At 42.7% G+C, this 22823-nt stretch overlaps 1 protein-coding gene and 1 long non-coding RNA gene across 2 annotated transcripts in view; one reads left to right on the top strand and one right to left on the bottom strand.

Annotated features, from left to right (window-relative positions):
* chd9 (chromodomain helicase DNA binding protein 9) overlaps positions 1-22823 on the bottom strand; it is a 150919-nt gene that overhangs the window by 98867 nt on the left and 29229 nt on the right. Inside the window, 1 exon segment of the mRNA XM_061765570.1 lies at positions 191-612. Coding sequence (XP_061621554.1) covers positions 191-612 — 422 coding nt within the window.
* Positions 6768-8110, top strand: LOC133474168 (uncharacterized). The gene is made up of 2 exons (XR_009787380.1): positions 6768-7312; positions 7665-8110. It is a non-coding gene; the product is annotated as an uncharacterized LOC133474168 (long non-coding RNA).

Below are 22823 nucleotides of genomic sequence, written 5' to 3' on the forward strand. Positions count from 1 at the left end.
CAGGTACGTAATAACTTGATAGGGTAATTATACAGTAAATTTAAGATTCTCACAGTCATAACGACCCTCTGAGGGAAACCATAACTACGATATGGCCCATTATGAAATGGTGTTTGACATCCCTGTTTTAGACTGTACCTTAAGAGTCACAACTGTATTGAGACTGTAGTAAAAGATGAGAAGCACATACCCGATCTTGGGCTTCTGCTTAGACGTGGAGGAAGGGATGATGCAGGCCTTCCTAGAGGCTTTAAATTTGGACCGCCCTTTGCCGTTTCCTTTATGCTCCTGGTGGTTCTTGCGCTGTGACGACGAGCTAGGGAAACACTCGGGACTCATGATCCTCGGGATATTCTTCTCGCCACGCTGCCGGGCTTTAGCTATGGCCTCAGATATGATCCGATTGGCCTTCTCCTGTTTGTCCAGGGGCGCAGAGTCCGGCTGGTGATGCGTCCGCCGGGGCGTCCTCTTCTCCGACGGGGAACTGGACGATGACGAGGAGGACGACGAGGATGACGGGGATGATGAAGAGGAGGAGGAGGACGAGCTGCTCTTCATCACAGGACTGAGGACCCGGACGTGGCTCGCGGGACCATTGGTGTTCTTTCGAGGCTTTAAGCAAACAAGAAAAAAGAAATTAGCCAATGTAGATATCCCCATTTTGAAACAGTATTCTCCGATGACACGTCATGCAGCTGACAAACAGCTCACAAAAAACACCACTGAAACACAGACAGACACTGTATAGGACCCCCATTATCCATAGATTTCACAAGCAAAATAATATATTTAAATTGCCATTTCATGTTAATTATTATTGCTACATGATTTCCATGGGGCGGCACGGTGGCCGACTGGTTAGAGCGTCAGCCTCACAGTTCTGAGGACCTGGGTTCAATCCCTGGCCCCACCTGTGTGGAGTTTGCATGTTCTCCCCGTGCCTGCGTGGGTTTTCTCCGGGCACTCCGGTTTCCTCCCACATCCCAAAAACATGCATGAATTGGAGACTCTAAATTGTCCGTAGGCATGACTGTGAGTGCGAATGGTTGTTTGTTCCTATGTGCCCTGCGATTGGCTGGCAACCAGTTCAGGGTGTACCGCCTCCTGCCCGATGACAGCTGGGATAGGCTCCAGCACGCCCGCGACCCTAGTGAGGAGAAGCGGCTCAGAAAATGGATGGATGGATGGATTTCCATGGGTGCTGTGTTGGCAAGAAGTACCCATCAAATTTTGGTACAAGTGTTTGTCGTTAGAGTCACCCTGAATCAATGCCAAGGGGGGCAGTGAACATTCATAACCAGCCAACAGAACAGTCATGGAAAAAATTTTCAGTATCCACATTGTAATATGGCACATAATTGACCAGTACCTTAGGATCAGTTTGGCCTTGTGAATATTGTGGAAAACCAACCTCCGTTTTTTGCCAATAGCCTTCATGGAAATATGCTGACACCACTTCATATAAACCTAGTTGGTGGTCACTTTCTAAAGAAAGAATCCCATAAGACCAAGTCGTAGCTTTCAAGGTTTTACCCAAAAGACGATTTTTAAATACGGGTACCATGCAGCGGTGAAAATGTGGGTTTCATTTTTTATTTATTTATTTTAGACAGTAACACAACACACATTTCCATTTATATACAGTACATTTCTGTTTTACACAGAGACACAAAAATTAGCAGGGCCACATAAAGTACGATCAATCTGCGTCTTTGGACACATGGTTTAGTAGTCTGGAGTGGTGCTGGAAATGTATATGATTTTTTTTGGGACAAGACAGGACTCTAGATTGCAACTAATTTGGTCGGATATGCGCCTTAATTTCTGAATGGTGCGGCAAAAAAGAAACTGGATGAGTAGAGTTATTGAGGAAGAAAAAAACCTTTCCGCAACTTGAAAGCAGAGACATCGTGGTCTCTAAACCAATCAAGAGATAGTGAAGAGCGAGGAACCTTCGTCGAATTGGCAGTGTGTGTATGCGCGCGCGTTTGAAATGTGGGCACCTGCCTACACAAAGTAAAATTTTCTGATGGCGAGCCGGTAGCTTCAGTTACAGAAAACTGAATGGCATAAATGGAAATACCGTATTTTTCGGACTATAAATCGCAATTTATTTTTTTCATAGTTTGGCCAGGAGTGCGACTTATACTCCGGAGCGACTTATATGTGAAATTATTAACACATCATTATATAATTTCACATGTTATTTTCACACTGGCAACCGCAAGATGGCGCTCTAGGCCTGACGAAAGCAACGTAGAAGAGGAAACAGTGCATCGTCTACCTCCGGAATTGGCGCAGTTGTTTAGAAGTGACACCAAGGATGAAGATTTCATTGGATTTAGTGATTTGGAGTGACACTGATGGTTTGGTAAACTTTGCATGTTCTTTATGCTATAATTATCTGAATAACTGTTAATATGTTACGTTAACATACCAGGCACGTTCTCAGTTCGTTGTTTTTGCGTCTGTGTTACGTTAGCATACCGTACATCTATTCAGCCTGTTGTTCTCTATTCTATTTTTATTTTAAATTGCCTTACAAGATTAAATGTTTGTTCTTGGTGTTGGATTTTATCAAGTAAGTTTCCCCCAAAAATTAGACTTATACTCCAGTGCGACTTATATAGTTTTTTTCCTTCTTTATTATACATTTTTTGGCTGGTTCGACTTATACTCCGGAGCGACTTGTAGTCCGGAAATACGGTAGTTCCAAAGCCTAACGCCACCGCAACGATGTGGGAGCATTTTGGATTCAAGCCAGATGAACGCTGCCATCCCGTTAACACCAACGAGCTGGTATGTCGAATTTGTATGGAGTCGCAACAAAGACAACAACTTAAAACCTCAAAGTGACAAAATCAATTTCCCACCCAACTTCTTCAGCTGGGAACAAAAAACAGCTGGTGGGACATCTCCCGTTTCCCGTCATCTTGCAATTATGGAACCTTTTGTCCAACAATGCAAATACAAATGTGAATATGGCACACGTATGCTCACATCATATAGAGTACAGCGTTGCTATTGTAAGAGATGTAGCATGTTGACAAAGCAGCATTTAAAGAAAGGCTACAGACTTTTGAGAAGTAGTACAAAACAGGTTGCTGTGATCTACTTGTTGTGTTGTGATTTATGTTGCAACTTGGCACTTTTTCTGAACTAACTGAAACATGATTGGCAGTATATTGCCTGTTAAGGCATAAATTACTGTTCATTCCTCTGTGCCAAACTTTAATATTTGTTGAAGTTCAATTTTTGTGAACAGAGTCTAAGTCTGTTTTATTTATATTTCATTTATTGTTCTACATTACAATGTAAATGTTGATGATTTTTAGAATTTGAACTAAAAGTGAATTGTTCTTAAAAAGGATGTACTTGAATTATTATAATCTAATATTATATTAGTGGCGTAAAAAAACGACTATCGGTTGTCGTGATAGTTTGGGGGAAAATATATCGTCCTAAAAAATTGCTATCATGACAAGCCTAAACACAATATACTGAGAGAGAGCAAGAGCAATGGATAACACAAAAATATTGCACAAACAGTATAAAAAATAGAGTAACACCTGTAGTAAAAATCTGCAATATCGCGGGACCGCGAAGCTAGAACCATGATATAGCGTAGGATTACTGTATCTGTATTCCGTGATGATAAATTGCAGGGACTCATTGTTCCTGGGTTGGGACTCATTGTTTCCATGACATGTGCATCATGTCATGGAAAGTCACATATCATCATGTGACTCACATAGTCTCAAGTGTAAAATGATCTATGCATTGTTGTGCTAAGGTCAAGTAGGCATATACTGTACAGTGTCATGACAATATAGAGTAAGCATGAATGGAAATCAATGGCGATTACATTACAGACATTCGAAGAGAAAGAGGGGGGAATTTTTTTTTTTATCATAGTAAGTAAATCCACTCTAGACAGCCAGCGCCATCTCGAAGGCCATGTTGAATACATGTTTACATGCATAATGGTAGCAGTCCCAGGTCACTGATTCATTATATTAGTAAGGGTATTAGAGGTTTCAAGCAGTTTGTAAAGACAGCTTTTTTAAGCCTTAGTGAGTATGAAATTTGCTCCATCTGGTAAATGTCCCATATTTTCTGAACCCTTACATTATATGCGTGTGTGTGTGTGTGGAAGGCGCGGGGGGACCTCACTGTAAGAGCCTCATAAGACATCTTTGCAGAACATGTTCAGTTTGAAACACGACTAGAATATATGGGTGTGATTGGTGATTTTAGTACCGCAATTCCTCCAGCATGAGCAATCAGATGTGAGTTTTATTATTATTAAGTCCATTAAGTTATTATGTCCATGCTGGTCACCGCAGCAATGAAGTAAATGTGCAATATGTTGGAGGAATGTTATCAAACTCATTATCTTGGGCAGATCATACCAACAAACCATTTCACCATTTATTTGTATAAAAAAAGACCTAGAAAGGTTTTAAGTTCTTTGCTCAAATGGCCCCTAGAACACCTTAAGCTTGAGAAAAGCCGAGTTTCTCAAATGAATCTAGATCAGGTGGAAAGGAACGTTAAAAGTTTTGTGAAAAGTCTGCTGAAATTAAGTCAGACTGGGAAACGGGTAAAAACCCTCCGTCAAATTGGCCGTGTGAATGTCTGTGTGCGTGGTCATATGTCTTCATGATATGTAAATGATAGATGGTGTGACTCTTCAGCGAGGCCTCGTGACGAAGCCCTCGAGTCTCGTGGAGGGCGAACCCATAAATGGACGACCTACTGTCTACATGGGGTGCCAATGTGTCTGAATTTTGTATTACTCCCCTCCACATTGCAAGCCAAATACAGATTTACAGAATATTTACATGAGACCCTTTTTGACTGAAAATCAACAAAAAGCATCCATCAATCTCTTTTCTACTTTTACATGTATCCACATTACAGTTGCAAGTAACCACAGCCAATCCGAGCTAATATTGGGCAAGAGACGGACTACACCCTGAACTGATCGCCAGCTAATGACAGGGTACATAGTGACAAACAACTATTGCCAGTCACATTCACACCAATGGGCAATTTAAAGTCTTAAATTGACCTAACATGTATGTTTGGGATGCGGTAAGAAATTGGCATACCCAGAGAAAACCATGCGAGCACGGGGAGAACAGGCAAACGCCACATAGAGCCGTACCCAAAGGAGAGACTACAGGTCATGAAGTATACGAAGGCACGCTCAGTTACTGCTGTACTTACTTGTTTTTATTTGATTGTTTTAAATTTATGTCATTTTCATACAAATGTTTACCGTAATTATGAATTTAGGACTGTGTTAGCATAAATTAGCGACAGACTACGGTGGGTTCCAACTTTTGTATACAATCGCTGTACGTCGATCTGAACAACATCATAAACCGAGAACCTCCAGTATTAGCGTTACCTTTCTTCACTGATTGCTTCAACCGCTTTATATAAGTTTGCAGCCATTCTTCAACTAAAATCTTAAAAAAATATGTTTTTGGTTTCCCGTGTATATGGAAACAATATTTTTTGCCAAACAAAAGCGTACCAGAGAACCATAAATTCCTCCTCTGCAAACAAACTGCGGACTATGTCACATTCAAAGCTGTTGTTAATAAACTCAATTAATAAACACGAATACAAAAGATCCTTCAATACTGTAGACAGTTTCGAGGTTACGAACGAGTAATGAGCTAGTTTCCGCAAATACGTTAGAATAAATCGTCACACATCACAAGAAGGCACACTGACCCCTGTGGTTACGGTTTTTGATTAGATTGTCTTATATTTATGGCCAAGAATTGTTTTCCATTCAAAACGTACTGTAATTACAGTTTGACTTTACTACTGCGTTGACAGACTATGGTACGCTCAGACAAATTTGGGTTACATCGCCGGCATAGAAACAGACCCTCTGTACCCATGTCGTTTCTGCAGGTCAGTATGTGAAACTTAAAACACAGAAATGCTCGTCCTGTTTGATTACGTTGTTTTGTAAACTACCCCCAGCTTCAACTTTAACAGCAACATGTGTGTACCTATGTGTGTTGGAGGCAAGCCAACAAAAACAAGCGCACACAAAGGCTGCATTATAAGCAGTCATGTGTGCAACGCCGCCGAGACCATTAGGTCGAAATTTTACCGGATCATGCTGGAATGTTCTCATTGAATGGTAAATGGGGGAAGGGCTGAAAGTAATGCCTAGGAATGGAAGAACATGAGAGCACACGCAGTGAAAGGCGGGGGGTGGGGTGAAATATAAAAACAAGCTAGTGTGTGTACGTGTAAAATGCAGCAAAAAAGAGAACGCTGCTGCTGTGCTACCCACATCTATAAATAACTGAAATTACAGCATGCAGGTACTGCGGTGAGGACCATTACTACCCTATGGAAATGTAAAAAGGTAGAGAGCCACTCTCCAGTTTGGGGGCTACATCGGGCTAGTGAGTGACAAGCCCAAACACATGCATGAATTAAAAGAGTAAGGTATATAGAGAGTAGGGGGCAGGGCGGTTAGAACAAAAAAACGATCATCTACATAAGCAAAGAATCTGAGTATGGCAGGGAAAGGCAAGGGAGGGTGAGGAAGGGGAAGACGAAAAAAAGCAGCAATGAGTTCAAGATGGCGACGGTGCAGCATGAGTCGAGTAGGCTGTTCAGTTCCTGCCGGCTCCTCCCCTCCCCTCACACCAACCCCGCCCTCCCTCCCGAGCTCACTTACCCTTCCTCTTGGCCTCTTCACTGTAGACATTTTTTTTCTTCCTCTTTACCTCCCCCGACAATCTCCCTCCCCCTCCCCCCCGCCCTCTCTCTCTCTCTCTCTCTCTCTCTCTCTCTCTGTGTGTGACCGGCTAACAAAAGCCTTGTTGCCCTTTCGCCGGGTTTTCTCGCCGTCGCTCCTTCTCCGGAATAAATACACTTTTCCACAGTCTCCTTCCTTGAGTGGTGAGTGTGTATCCCCCCCTTCCCCTTCCCCCTCCCCACTGGTTTGCCTCCCCTCCTCCACCACCTCCTCCTCCAGCGGCGGCGGTCCACTCGTCTTCTTTCTCAGGCAGTGCGAGAACACCAGAGAGGCTTGTCTCCTCCTCCCCCAGCGGGCAGGGCTCAAGAGGAGTGCATGGGAGCTCTCTCTCCCTCTCTCTTTACTCCCTCCCTCACCCTCGTTTGTCTCTTCACGGGGTGATGAGGCAGGAGAGGCAGAGGAGGTGCGTGGCAGTTCAAAAAGCGCTGGCTGCCTCCCTCGCTCTTTCAGGGTTTCCCTAAAGCCGGGTCATTGATTCCTCGCTCGTTCTTTTCCTCGTTGTCCCGGGATAAGGTAGGTAAACTCCTTTTAAAAAGGCTTGGGTTTTTTTTTGTCCGCTTCCCGGTTGGCTCCGGACCGAGTGTGGCGAGCTTCGGCAGGAAAATGAAAGCACAAAGCAGCAAAATGCATCAGCATGAATATGAGAGATGTCGTTAAAACCCAGGCTCGTTTTTTGCTCTCTCTCCCTCGCTCACTTCCCTCTCTCTCTCTCTCTCTCTCTCTCTCTCTCTCTCTCTCTCTCTCTCTCTTTGGAAAGGAAGTAGGCCAGCAGATGGTGCTAGCAGTTATTACATTAACTTTCACAACTTAACTCTCACAGTACTGGACTTCTACCTCACCACATTTTGTCCTTTGTCTTTTATAGGTTACAGCCAATGATGTGATGATTTATTTAAGGAAACATTATAAAAACATCCTGGGATTTTCAGGTTACGAATCCAAAAGAAGTGCAACCTCTTCTGGCGGTCCGCAGGCGCTGGTCTTTACACGACCCCCCCCAACGCAAGCGGACATGTGCAACAGCTGGCACATGGCACTGGGAATGACACATGGCTGGCCCAAAGCCAGGTACAGTGCTGCAGAGAGACTAGGCTAGCCAGTGATAGCCAAGATTTAAACCCTCAGTTATGGCCGTCTTGAACGCAGCAAGAACTCCAATTCCACAACATAAACGTGAAAGGTAGAGGGGATTGGTAAATATGAACAAAACACCTATTTAAACATTACCCAGAGCAGCAGCTGAGTTTGAATAATAAATGTTCGTGTTTGATGCATGTTGAAAAGTAAATAAAAGTTTATGGGACTGACTAACTGGAATATTGTCTTATTTTTAAACCTCAGTGTCCTTCATTTCTCTATATACACACTCTCAGCAACTCGGCATTCCATAAACTGACAATAATGCTGGATTTTCCTGCATGGGTCAAGTAACACAATTCAGAATTTTTTTTTTTCTTTGTTCTTATATGGCACTATTGGAATCTGAGTCATTGCAGCGTAAATATATTTGGCTATCTTCATATTGGAATCAGGCCTCTTCCAAATGCGGATACAAATATAATAAGAATCTCATCAGTGCGAGCTTAAAGTAATCTAAATACAGCAATTGTTCACATGCTCTTAACACTTGCCTCTGCCCAAATCGCACAAATAAACACATTAAAAAAACACCCACAGCAAATCTTAACTACAGCCAAAGTATAGATAATTAAATATGGTTTAAATATGCAAAATCAGGTGTGTCCATCATCAGCCAGTGGAGTACAGTAATGAAGTGGTTACCCTCATTTAAATCATTGGGGGGAGGGGAAATCAGCCCAGGCCAACATATGTGTTGAGTGAATGTTAAAAACAGTCATACGGAAAGTGCCACTTGAAAAATACATGAAAATAAACAAATCGGATATAGGCATTATGCACTTGGACTTGCAGTGTAAATCCAGTTCAAAATGTGTGATAGCCTCTGGCTGGATGCACATTATAAAATCGCTTTCAACACAACATGTGGGAGAAATTAGCGTCAGCCGGGTGTAAAAGTTCCCACCCCTGATGCAGCATTGTGGAATACCCTTGCACCCAAGCAGCATCCTGCTTCTATTACTACCTCAGAAGGTGGATAAGTCTCTTTTCAACTTTTGCCGACCATTTCGGTGCCGTTCATATATACAACATGGAAAAAAACGCAGAAAGGTTCCTGCTTTTAAAGGCGCTGTGAAAGGGGGCTACAATTATGATGTCCAAAATTGCAGTTACACATCAGTTTCGTCACAAAACCACCACCATATCACATCACCAAAAAAAAAACACCCAAAATTCAAAAGTGTGCCAAAATGTTTCACAGTAAAGCAGACTAATAGCACTTTTCTTTCATTGGTCATAGGAATGTAAAAAAGCCTGAAAGATGCCAGCTTTTACGGCCAGTGTGAAAGGGGACCACAGTTATGAGAATGGCCGCCAGGTGTTCGTGGCAGTATCTGTCCAAAACTACAACAGGAGCAGTGGCGGGCACTTGCTTTGGAGTTTGGACTTTGAAACGGGAGTGGCGTTCTCACTGGAAGCTGCGGCTCGGAGCCCTGTCCAAGCTGAACAAATGTATCGTCTGATAACACCCAGCAGGGGTTCGGGAACACTGCCAAGTGCACACATTGTGAGCGCAACAGGTGGTCAAGCATATATAGCAATTCCCCACTATTCGTGAGCCCTGCCGGGAATCACAAAAAAACGTGAGTAATTGATGGCCGAATGTATGATTTTAATAGTTCAAACTTCAAACTGTAAATATAGCACAAAGTATGATTCCAAAACAATTTCATATCATTTCAAACTCATCTTACATAACCCTTTAAAAAAAAAGAAACAAAAGAAAAAGACTTACAAATGATTTGGTTTTAAAAAACTGCACATTGGTGCACGTGTGTATGCGGTGACAACTCTCTTGTAACTTCTGCCTCCTGGGCTACACTTCGCTCCTCCCCAACATATAAAGCTCGTCCCTCGGTCGAGATGTGCCACTTCAACATACGAGGTGTGACAGTAAAGTTCCAGAGCGGCTGTCATAAAAGATATAATTTCAAATCAAATTGCGACTTTTCCTTTTCAATGCGAACTGCAAACCCCCGCATACTCACGGGTCAGCACCCGCAGACTTTTCTTTTTTTCCCCTTCTCCAGTTTTGTTTTTCTTTTTTGGGGGGGGAACCAACACTGGTAACACTTATTGGCAATTTATGCCCGCTTATTGAAGACTTTTTTGGGTTAAAAAAAAAATAAATGAACTTTTTCCACCGAATTGTAATTAGAATGGACGTCAAACATAGCTATTTTTTTTCGCACTCTGGCCCGGTTCTTGCGAGGGTCCACTGTACATACCTTTTTCCTCAGTTCTCTGCAGCCACTGAATTTTTTTCCACATGCTTTTATATGAATATCTGAGTCAGGTCGTCAAACAATGAGCAGAGTATGCACAATGCCTTGAGCATCAGACAATTCCTGAACATCATGTATGTTGGAGCAACCCCGCTATACCAGGCTTGTCAAATATACGGCCCGCAGGCCACAACCGGCCCGCCAGAGGGTTCAATCCGGTCCATGGACTGGACATTGTTCTGCCCGTCAGGCAAGTTTTAGTTCATTAATACATATAGACTCTTATTTTGAGTGGCACGGTGGCCGACAAGTGAGCACATCCACCTCACAGTTCTGAGGACCCGGGTTCATTGTTTGTGTTTTCAAATTTTTATAGCAAGCTATTGAGTGAAAATGAAATAAGGAGCTAATTTAAGTTTCTATTTTACACTTACTGTGGACATGTATGTCCTAATAGACATAGCTAATACATGTATTTTGTCTTATTTTTTAGTTTCACTCTGTCAATATGCCTGTAAACATTTACAAGGCAGGGGGATAACTGTACTTTCATTGTGAAAAGTTCCCACTTTAGTTTGTATGGGGTGATGAGCCAGTTGAGCCTTGCAAGATTTCCGGATGGATGTGAAAATGTATGTAAATTTAAAATAATTTCTAAATACGTTTTTTATAAAAGGTACATACGGTTTATAGATCTGTGATCTGTAAGTTGCAACTGTAAAGGAAAACACTGATTCTTAATATTGTTAGCATTTTTGCTCTGACATTTGCGATTGCTCATATGATTTGAAACAAGATTTGCCACAAGATAGTAATCAAGAAATGTGAAATTTTTCCCAAATGTAGTTGTAATTATGTGCAACCAAAAAAAAAGGTAAAAAAAAATTGAATTGTCGTTATTTATAGCTTGTAAGGCCATGGATACACTAGTCCGGCTCACTTGAGATCAAACTGGGGCAAATGTGGCCCGGAAACTAAAATGAGTTCGACACCCCTGCTCTATACTCACTTGACATGGGTACATATGATTTTTCCTCTTTCCCAAGCTCAAGAGGGTTATTAAGGGGGCCCGTTTTAAAGATGTGGATGACATCAAGATAGATGGCAGTGATGACGGAACTGCGGAGCATCCCTGAAGAGTGCATAAAGGTGTGACAGAGAAGGCTGAGAAAGTGCATTAGAGTCAATTACTTCAAAGGGAAAAACTTGTAGCTTGGATTTGAAACATGTCTCTCACAAAAACATCAGTCCTGGAACTTAATAGTAAGACTATTCTTTCTATTAGACAGGGCTTTAAGGCCATCTTGTGGCATCTTAGGGCATATTACAAAGAGCACAAAAAAGCAAATAGGTGAGTTTTTCACTAAATAAAAAGGATAGGTACCGCCAAAAATCTGCAAATAGGTGAATTCCCAACTAGGTCGGGGAACACTATATAGACATGCCTATGTTTTGAATGTGACAAAAAGGGTCCGTATTGAAGGTAAAGACACAAAAAACAAAATCCAAAACATGAAAAGCAGCGAAAATGTGTTGAAAACAACAGCATTTCAACCGTCACATGGCTCCAGACTGCACGGCAACTTAAATGTTAATATGCAAACAGGCCTGGCTGCTCTGTACAAGAGAAGGCGGGCTAACTTTAAAGGCAGATGAGGGAAGAGGGGGTGGGGGAAACGGTACAGGAAGGGGAGGGGACTGTGTGCTCTCTGAGGAAGATGAGGCGAGTGGGTGGCTGCAGAGCCACAGGTGTCTGTCTCTTGACACTCTATTGCTGGCCTTCTTTTCTCTCCACAGCAAGCATCTCCATTTAAAAAAGAAAAGAGGGACTGAAAATGAGCAGGGGTGAGGATATTTATGTGCTCAAGGCCCATTTAAACACACTCCCCCAGGCTCTTATGATGGAGCCAAAGCAGTAAAAAAAAATAGCATAATAATTCACACAGTTTAAACTGTTGCATTTTCACCAAAAATAAAATATTTATTATATTAAAAATGTAGCACATCTGCCTCACAGTTCTGAGGACCGGGGTTTAAATCCCGACCCCGACTGTGTGGAGTTTGCATGTCCTCCCCGTGCCTCCGTGGGTTTTCTCTGGGTACTCCAGTTTCCTCCCACATCCCAAAAATACATGCGTGGTAGGTTGATTGAAGACTCTAAATTGCCTGTAGGTGTGAATTTGAGTGCAAATGGTTGTTTGTTTTTCATATATTATGTCAATTGCCTCTCATCCAGTCAGCTGGGAGAGGCTCCAGCTCACCCACAACCCTAATGAGAATTAACTGTATGGAAAATGGACTTGCATACACAACCCAAGCCGCGGTACATTAATTGTTTTTCTCCCCCAAACTACAAATTTGAGAATTGATAAGAGAATCGATGAATCGATTCATTAAGCAGTATCAAACATGGAATCGGAGAAATCTCATTAATTCCCATCCCTACAACTCATGTTAGTCTCAACACGAATAGCTAATGGGGATTTAGAGGGAGGGTCCTAGCCCCAATTTTAGGTGTACTGTAATCCCTCCCCTACTTTCAATAGAGTATCTACAGTTTGATTTCCTCTAGCTCAAGATTCAGCATCTACTGAGGTCTACAGCTGTGACAAATTTTTTTTCGCAAAGTAAGGTTTCCAGTGTTGACACACGCTCATACCAATTTTGACCAGATGAGTAGTGTAAAATTATTAATTTCCCGACTGCTGGTGCCATTACAAATTTGTACATTTTCAGAACTACCCTCCCATCAATTCTCTATACCACTCCACCTCATTAGGATCTCCGGCAATTGTAGCCTAACCTGGCTGGCTTCAGGCGAGAGGCAGGGCGCATGCTGGACTCAATCGCAGACCTGTGTTTTGAGACCCATCTATCCATCCATACTTTTTCTACACCGCTTATTAGAGTCACAGGTATCTGGAGCCTTTCCCAGCTTACTTCTGGTACACCTTGGAATAGTCACCAGTATATCACAAGGGTAGTTTCCAGAGAAACAGCCATCCATCCAGTTTCTACAGCCCTCATCTTCATTAGGGTCACGAGCAAGCGTGGCGTACTCCCAGTCAAGCAAATATGATCCTTTACATCAAGTCACGATGTACGGTATAACAGCTAAGGCTCACCATCCCCCTTTTCTGAAGAAGCTGCTAAAAGCCCATCAGTGAATTATCACTCCACTGGAGCCCCTTAGCTATCTTGCCTACTCTGGTGTGACCGCCCAGATGGAATCACGGGACGGGTGAAGCAGCAGAGTGCACATTCGCAGTGTATGTTCTCTGCAATGTCACATTTATAGGGCTCAGTTCGAACACTGAGCCGGTGGCCGCGTGCCAAACCTGGATTTGTACAGTGCCAGTTTGTTCAGATGCCGCTTGTGCCAACCACAATATACCTCTCTGTCCACCAAATTTACATAATGCCCAACTCCCCACCCACCATTTAAAGCTGCTGGAAGACAACGAAGTTTATATACATATCACGCCTATTTTGTAGCCTGTTCATAAAGTATTTGAAAAGGCATGCAACTCTGTGGGCTTTGTTCTCCCGCAAAATGTGTGCAGTGTTTCCGGTAGAACAGGTTGGAACTGATCACAGTGTCATGGCCAAGTTGAACACTCGGGGGCACTGTGAGAAGCATTTCAACATGGAAAGGGTCCTTGTGGTCAAACTTTCTGACAGTCTTTGGTGAATAGAATAACTTTAAAAAAACAAAATCAATCAATTAAATGAGTGTGCATGTTTTATTTCGCATTTATCTACTGCATAGAAACTGTTGAAGTATGTACTGCCTAAGCGCAAAATGTAGACTGAATTCTGATATATCAGATATTTTTGACTGTCCATTTCTATTTACTTTGTACATTTGAAATGACAAATCTTAGATGGCTGTGATTACATCTACAGAACACGTGAAACAACAAGACCCCGATATTTGCACATAACACTACAGAACACATGAAACAACAAGACCCCGATATTTGCACATAACTCTACAAGCATCAACACTGGGCAGTGATGACTCAGAGGTAAACAATAATACAGTACAGTACTAATACAAGCGGCACGGTGTACGACTGGTTAGCGCATCTGCCTCACAGTTCTGAGGACTGAGGTTCAATCCCCGGCCCCGCCTGTGTGGAGTTTGCATGTTCTCCCCGTGCCTGCGTGGGTTTTCTCCGGGCACTCCGGTTATATATATATATGTATACACATATATATATATATATGTATACACATACATATATATGTATACACATATATATATATATATATGTATATACATATATATATATATATATGTATACACATATATATATATATATATATATATATATATATATATATATATATATATATATATATATATATATATATATATACACATATATGTATATGTATATATATATATACATATATATATATATATATATATATATATATATATATATATATATATATATACACATATATACACACACACAGAGAAGCCGGCAGCGTTGGGTGTTGTTGATATATACACACACACATATATGTGTACATATATGTGTGTGTATACACATATACATATATATTATTACAAACAGACTGCAACAACATCAAACTACAAAAACTCCCATTTGTTTCTACTAGTCTTAAACGCATAAATCAGGAATCCAATAATCGCATCCACCTTAACGGCTTGGTGGCAAAGTTTAGAATCGACAGGATCTCAAATTAGCTCCCAGTATGCTCTCCCCAATCAGCCATAATCCAGATTTTGAAATTTATCATATACCCCTTCATTTTAGTGCATGGGAACAACATGGAATTAACCACCTACAACAACTATTTAACAATAATGTTTTTAGGACACGTGATGAACTGTTCCAAGAATTCCAAATAACAGCCGGAAACTTTCTTCAATACAATAAATTAAAAGCAACACTCCAGAGCACCCTCGAACCGCCGGAGTTTGTCAAGAAAATAATAAAGCTTCTCCCGCAAAGTAAAAGAAATCTCTCAAAAGTTCATAAATTAATTTCATGTACCAAATCAATGCACTTACCAATCACCAAATGGGAAGAAGACCTCTCCATGTCTGCTGACCGTAGCTACTGGTTACAGATTTGTAACAATATGTTTAGAATGACAAAAAACACAAATCAACAGCTTATACAATATAAAGTGCTCCATAGAACACACTTTACTCAGTAAACTATGCATAAAATGGGCTTCTCTCCATCTAATATATGCGTGCAATGCACCAAAAATACCCCAGACACCTATTTTCACGCTATATGGGAATGTACACCAATTCAATGCTTTTGGTCTTCGGTTATACAAAAACCCTCGTATATTTTAAACTGCAGGATTCCACTTTCCCCAAGATTGTGCGTACTTGGCGACTTAAGCATAATTGACCTCCCTTATAAATATTCACTATCATTACTTGTCGCGTTAGCTACCGCTAAGAAAACAATTCTATTAAACTGGAAAAACAAACAAGCTATTAACATCAATGAGTGGCTAAATCTCATCATAGAATATATTGCGTTAGAAAAAATATCAGCAGAACGAAAAAAATCAATTACACATATACGTAGATAGCTGGTCACCTTTCCTCAACATGCTAAATCTAGACTCTTGGTTCCTTTGCCTGAGTAGGGTGCCATCTGACATTTGACAATCAGAATCATCTTTATTTGCCAAGTATGTCCAAAAAACACAAGAAATTTAATAGCAAGACTATTTTCATAAGTGTGAAAGTAAACAATGGAATTCTATATTCTTTGTTCTCGAGGTTGTTGTTGTTTTATTATTCTATTTATTTTTATTTTCCACACATTTTAGATCAGTTTGCATGGTGAAAAGACACATGCATGCTATAGGGATCTTCTCCTCTTGTACCTGTGTTTTCTCTTCCGGAGTCTGTGGGGGCGGGACGTTTTTTTACCCCTTCCTGATCTCGGGGGTGGGGGGGAACCACTGGGGTGACCTCCTGGGGAGTAATAGTGGTGTGATGGTGACTCGCCCATGTTCCGTGGGTGCTGGGACGGTGCCGGCTGGCACCCGCCTGGGTCCCCCGCTCTGGCTGCTGGTGGGGGCTGCTGGCTGCTTCCTCCTCTTCTCTCCGTTCCTTGCATCCCGCTGCAGTCGCCTATTCCTCTTCCAGTGGGGGAGACGGGCGGTCCCCTGCGGGCTGTGGGGCCTGTTGTGGGGTTCTTTTCCCTGTCGTGGGGCGGTGGGCGGGGTGGCATTGGATCCCTGCGGACCCCGCCGGGTGGCCGGTTTTCGGGGGACCTCGGTGGGGCCAGCGGACCGCCCTGGGTCCCTCTGTGGGGAACGTGTCCCGTCCGCCGGGCTGCTCTCGGACCCCTGGGCCTGATCCCGCCCCTCGATTGATTGGGTGGGGTCCTCAGCCGCCGCGGTGCGGCCACAGAAATTACGGGACACTTCTGTCAGTCTTTTGGCATGTAAAATGGTATCAATTTACTTGCATGTATCCACAGGCACACACCCCAAGGACTCCTTCACTGGGTGTGGGGTCACGCACTAACTCCATCAAATAACTTATGAATATGCAAATCGCTTGTGTATCCCTTCACTTATACGCTCGTCCTGTATACTTTTATAATTTACATAATTAACGCCACCACACTTCAGTTGTACAGGCGGGTTCACGTAGCACTACAGCCCTATGCAAAACTCATATTTAATATTTCATTGTTGTAGATAATGTAATGATTTACTTCTCTCATCCTGTTTACAATTAGTGCTTTGTCTTTTGTCTTTGTTTCTCTTTCCCTTCGAGAAACTTTGTTCTGTTCGACTGATCAAGTCTGATTCTCAATAAACCTCAATTATAATACCACAGCGGAAGCCTAAAAATTCCACTGTGACACAGTAAAACTGTTCCGGCAAGAAAGGGATACAGCTTTTCCATTCTGCTTGACCTAACACCCGAAAAAAAAAAAAATTAAAAAAAATAAAATAATAAATGAATTTACGGCTGCAACACGTTCCAAAAAAGCTGGGACAGTGTCATGTTTACCACTGTGTTACGCCACCTTTTCTTTTAACAACATTCAATAAACGTTTGTGAACTGAGGACCCTAATTGTTGAAGCTTTGTCAGTGGAATTCTTTCCCATTCTTGCTTGATGTACAGCTTCAGCTGTTCAACAGTCTGGGGTCTCTGTTGTCGTAATTTACGCTTCATAATGCGCCACACATTTTCAATGGGAAACTGGTCTGGACTGCAGGCAGGTCAGTCTGAAAAAGACGTTGCTTGGATGGCAGCATATGTTTCTCCAAAACCTGTATGTACCACTAACACAGCGCCATACCATCAGAGATGCTAGCTTTTGAACTTTACGTCCATAACAGTCCGGATGGTTCTTTTCCTCTTTGGCCCGGAGGACAAAACCTCCACAATTTCCTCCAAAAATTTGAAATGTGGACTCATCGGACAACAGAACACTTTTGCCACTTTGCATTAGTCCATCTTAGATGAGCTCGGGCCCAGAGAAGCCGGCAGCGTTGGGTGTTGTTGATAAATGGCTTTTGCTTTGCATAGTAGAGTTTCAAGTTGCACTAACGGATGTAGCGCAGAACTGTATTTACTGACATTAGTTTTCTGAAGTGTTCCTGAGCCCATGTGGTGATATCCTTTACACATTGATGTCGGTTTTTGATGCAGTGCCGCCTGAGGGATCGAAGGTCACGGGCATTCAATGTTGGTTTTCGGTCCTGCCGCTTACATGCAGTGGTTTCTCCAGATTCTATGAACCTTTTGATGATATTATGGACTCTAGATGATGAAATCCCGAAATTCCTTGCAATTGTACATTGAGGAACATTGTCCTTAAACTGTTTGACTATTTTCTCAAGCACTTGTTCACAAAGAGGTGAACATCGCCCCATCTTTGCTTGTGAATGACAATTCAGGGAAGCTCCTTTTATACCCAATCATGGCACCCACCTGTTCCCAATTAGCCTGTTCACCTGTGGGATGTTCCAAACAGGTGTTTGATGAGCATTCCTCAACTTTCTCAGTCTTTTTTGCCACCTGTCTCAGCTTTTTTGGAACGTGTTGCAGCCATAAAATTAATGATTATTTGCTAAAAACAAAGTTGATCAGTTTGAACATTAAATATCTTGTCTTTGTTGTGTATTCCATTAAATATAGTTTGAACATGATTTACAAATCATTGTATTCTGTTTTTATTTATGTTTAACACAACGTCCCAACTTGGAATTGGGGTTGTAAAAAACCTGTATGTAACTTTCAGCATTAATGGTGCCTTCACACTTACCCATGCCATCCATGGGCACAAACACACCCCCATAATGCATCATCACAGATGTTGGCTTTTGAACTTTGCGCTGACAACACTCAATCCAGATGGTACTTTCCTGTGTATTATTTTCTCCCCAGACACTTATTAATTTGCCTGCTATTTTGCTGATCAAAGTTGGTTACTCTCTGCAAAAATGCGCTTCCAGCCAGATCTATGTGTACTGTATCACCAGATCACTTTTTTTCTGTGTTTCGCAACTACGTCACAATAGCTTAGCAATTTGCACAATTAGAAATTTCTCATTAATTACTCCTCGTCCAAAGGGTTGTGATAACGATACATGTCAGAAGTGTTATTCGCTACCATGGAAGGTGATGATTAGTGACACAGGACACGACGGGAACTTTCACCTCTGCAGCTCCGCATCGTGTTTAGCCGGAACTCATAGGTTGCTGGGGACGGGGCAAAAGAGCATGCATCAAGCATTCACCGATAGCACCCAAACAGAGGAAACCAAAGAGGTTGGGCGACTCCTCAATGCAGACGTGCCGTTTATTTTTATAACTTTTTTTAAACAATATCATGTTTATTTCATTGACTTCATTTATGAAATTTGTTCTGGACAGTCTCCGAAGCATCTTGGTGGCCTGACACAGTGCCGTGCTGGCCCGGGGCCACTATTAATGTCAGACGCTGGAATTTTTAAATATCCGAAACAATCGGTTTTAATACGGACATAAGTTAGCATTCAGTGATTTCCGCAACAAAATATGGATGATCCGTTACATTAGACAGCTCTGCAGACCCCACACACGATAAGGAAAAAATATTTGCCATGTGTGTGCTTACTGTGGTGTACTCCAGATAACCAACACCGAACACTACACACAATGACATCTCCACTGACAATCACCAGTCTCCTCCCCCAAATCAGAACACACTTTACTCAGTACACTATGCTCAGTACACAAATCTGTCGTCGTACCAAGATTGACCTGTAAGACGAACCATGCTGGCGCATCTAGACTGCCAGAAAACAAAATGAAGAAAGAGTAGTCGTAGTAGTAGTAGTCAAAATGGAGCACACTACAGTAATTCAACCAACAAGGGCGCTGTTGATTTGGACTCAATGAGTTACTGATCAAAAGAACATCAAACCGACATCAATGTGTAAAGGATATCACCACATGGGCTCAGGAACACTTCAGAAAACCAATATCAGTAAATACTGTTTGGCGCTACATCCGTAAGTGCAACTTGAAACTCTACTATGCAAAGCAAAAGCCATTTATCAACAATACCCAGAAACGCTGCTGGCTTCTCTGGGCCCGAGCACATCTAAGATGGACTGATGCAAAGTGGAAAAGTGTTCTGTGGTCCGACGAGTCCACATTGCAAATTGTTTTTGGAAATTGTGGATGTCGTGTCCACCGGGCCAAAGAGGAAAAGAACCATCCGCAAAGTGAATCAGTAACCAAATGTCTCACGCAAAGTTCAAAAGCCAGCATCTGTGACGGTATGGGGCTGTGTTAGTGCCAATGGCAAGTGTAACTTACACACCTGTGAAGGCACCATTAATGCTGAAAGGCACATACAGGTTTTGGAGAAACATATGCTGCCATCCAAGCAACGTCTTTTTCATGGACGCCCCTGCTTAATTCAGCAAGACAATGCCAAACCACATTGTGCACGGGTAACAACAGCGTGGCTTCGTATTAAAAAAAGAGTGTGGGTACTAGACTGGCCTGCCTGCAGTCCAGACCTGTCTCCCATTGAAAATGTGTGGCGCATTATGAAGTGTAACGGAGACCCCAGACTGCTGAACAGCTGAAGCTGTACATCAAGCAAGAATGGGAAAGAATTCCACTTACAAAGCTTCAACAATTAGTGTCCTCAGCTCCCAAACATTTATTGAATGTTTCTAAAAGAAAAGGTGATGTAACACAGTGGTAAACATGACCCTGTTCCAGCTTTTTTGGAATATGTTGCAGCCATAAAATTCTAAGTTAATGATTATTTGCTAAAAACAATTAAGTTTATTAGTTTGAGCTTTTGACAATGTCTTGTAGTGTATTCAATTAAATATAGGTCCAACATGATTTGGAAATCATTGTATTCTTGTTTTTATTTTTTTAACACAACGTCCCAACTTCATTGGAATTGGGGTTGTACAAAGAGTGAAAAATGTAAGTGGGCCTGAATACTTTCCGTACCCACTGTATATATATCCATCCATCCATTTTCCGTACCGTTTATCCTCACTTGGGTCACGGGCGTGCTGGTGCCTATCCCAGCTATCTTCGGTCGAGAAGCGGGTTACACCCTGAACTGGTCGCCAGCCAATCGCAGGGCACATACAATCAAACAACCACTCGCACCTATGGGCAATTTAGAGTCTTCAATTAATCTACCATGCATGTTTTTGGGATGTGGGAGAAAACCGGAGTACCCGGAGAAAACCCATGCAGGCACAGGGAGAACATGCAAACTCCACACAGGCGAGGCCGGATTTGAACCTCGGTCCTCAGAACTGTGAGGCAGATGTGCTAACTAGTCGACCACCGTGCCGCCATATATAACAGAGAGAGAGAGAGAGAGAGAGAGAGAGAGAGAGAGACTCTCACCCACATACATATACAGTATATACATATATAACCACATTGATTCGTAGGCAATGTGGGTTAAGTGTCTTGCTTTGGGACATGACGACATGCGCTCAGGGAGGATACGACCAACGACCCTGCAGTTTCAAGGCATACTCTTACCCTCTACGCCACGCAGCCCAACATGGAACAGGTCTAAGATCACAATCTCCATTAAAAGCATACTTACAGTTTTTAATTTGATTGATTCTTATGGTCTCAAAGTAATTATGATTTTACTGCTGCCTTACCGTAGGTTAGTGACATAAGACAGGTACAAATTCAGGTTACGTCGCCACCGTAGGAAACAACTCAGTTGTAAACTGAGGACCTCCTCTACTGTAAATCAAGAGTGGGTAACATATGACCTGTGGGCCATGTGTGACATAGTGCCTGATAGGGAAAAGAGTTCCCGCTGCTGTAAACACAAGGGCAGATTGCAGTTACCGGTATTCACTGTCAGGCGCCACCTTTTCCTAAGCTAAAACTCAGCACATTTTTTTCCTTAAACTCATGTTTAGATGCCCACACAGAGACTGGGGTACTCCCTTTCCGCCAAAAAGCAGGTCAAACCAAGTTCAGGAACGTTGCCGGCGTCACAATGCTTGCATTCCAGCTACAGTACACACGAAGACACACACAGTATTCCATATTTATGCCGGGCTCCCTCAACTTCAACCCAAAATAAACACTCACTGGCCTTCACATCCCAGAGAATGAACGTGACAGCAAAAGGACAGACAGGAAAAGAGGAGAAAACTTCAAATTCAGACCTACGGTGCAGTAGTTGAGGCTTCCCACATGCTCCACACACTCAAGCAAGTACACGCTCCCTCCTCCCCCTTCTTTGCCCCAATAGTCCCGCCCCTTCCGCCTCAACCGCCTGACATCCTGTTTACCGCTGACCCTTGCTTATACGCCCCCCCCCCCCCGCCGCCCACCCTTTCTTATCTGTCGGGCCTCTCAGCAGAGGAGCTGATGGGCCGAGTGCAAACAGGCAGACAACTTGACACGGTGAGGGAGGGGAGGGTTTCGCAAGAGGGGCGGTGTTTCACACTGTGTGTGTGTGTGTGTTTTTGTGGCAGGGGTGGGGGGTAGTTGGAGTGCGATTGAGACAGCCTATCAGTGTGCTGCTTACAGAAACAGCAGGTTTCCATGAGGCTGCGCAGTGGTTGCGTGCAAAATCTGCAAGTTGTGTTGCGTTAGGACGGCGCTGGTTATCGTGTTTCAGGGCCGACCGCGCCAATCCGCTCCCCCCGCCCCCTTCCCCAGCTCGTCCGCTCCAATCGTTCGTTCCCTGCAAGTTATATAATCCTCGGTGAGGTCAGCAGGCGGCGAAGCTAGCGTGACGCAAAAGGGAGCGAGCACGCTCGGCCGGAGTAACCCACAGGCAAGGCAAGGTGGATGAGTGGCGGCACCCCGTCACCCAGGAGTGGGGCACCTGCATAGTGTCAAGGCCTTTCAGTACTCGTTGGCGGATTGATCCAGATAATAACAGATGTTGGTATTGACATTGAACGATACCAGTGTGATAAGATTGATACTTTAATTTCAGTTTCTCTCCTGTATACAGTGCTGCAGATTTAAATATCTTCAGACAGTTCTTTGAACTCAAGGCTATGGGGTTTGTTTAGTCATTTACAATTTTAGTACTTTCATAACACAATCAAACATTTTACACTTTAAATATTCACCAATTAAACATAATAAAATGAACCGTCAAACAGTTGCATGGC

This window comes from Phyllopteryx taeniolatus, chromosome 2, assembly GCF_024500385.1.
Source record: "Phyllopteryx taeniolatus isolate TA_2022b chromosome 2, UOR_Ptae_1.2, whole genome shotgun sequence".
Classification (NCBI taxonomy): domain Eukaryota; kingdom Metazoa; phylum Chordata; class Actinopteri; order Syngnathiformes; family Syngnathidae; genus Phyllopteryx; species Phyllopteryx taeniolatus.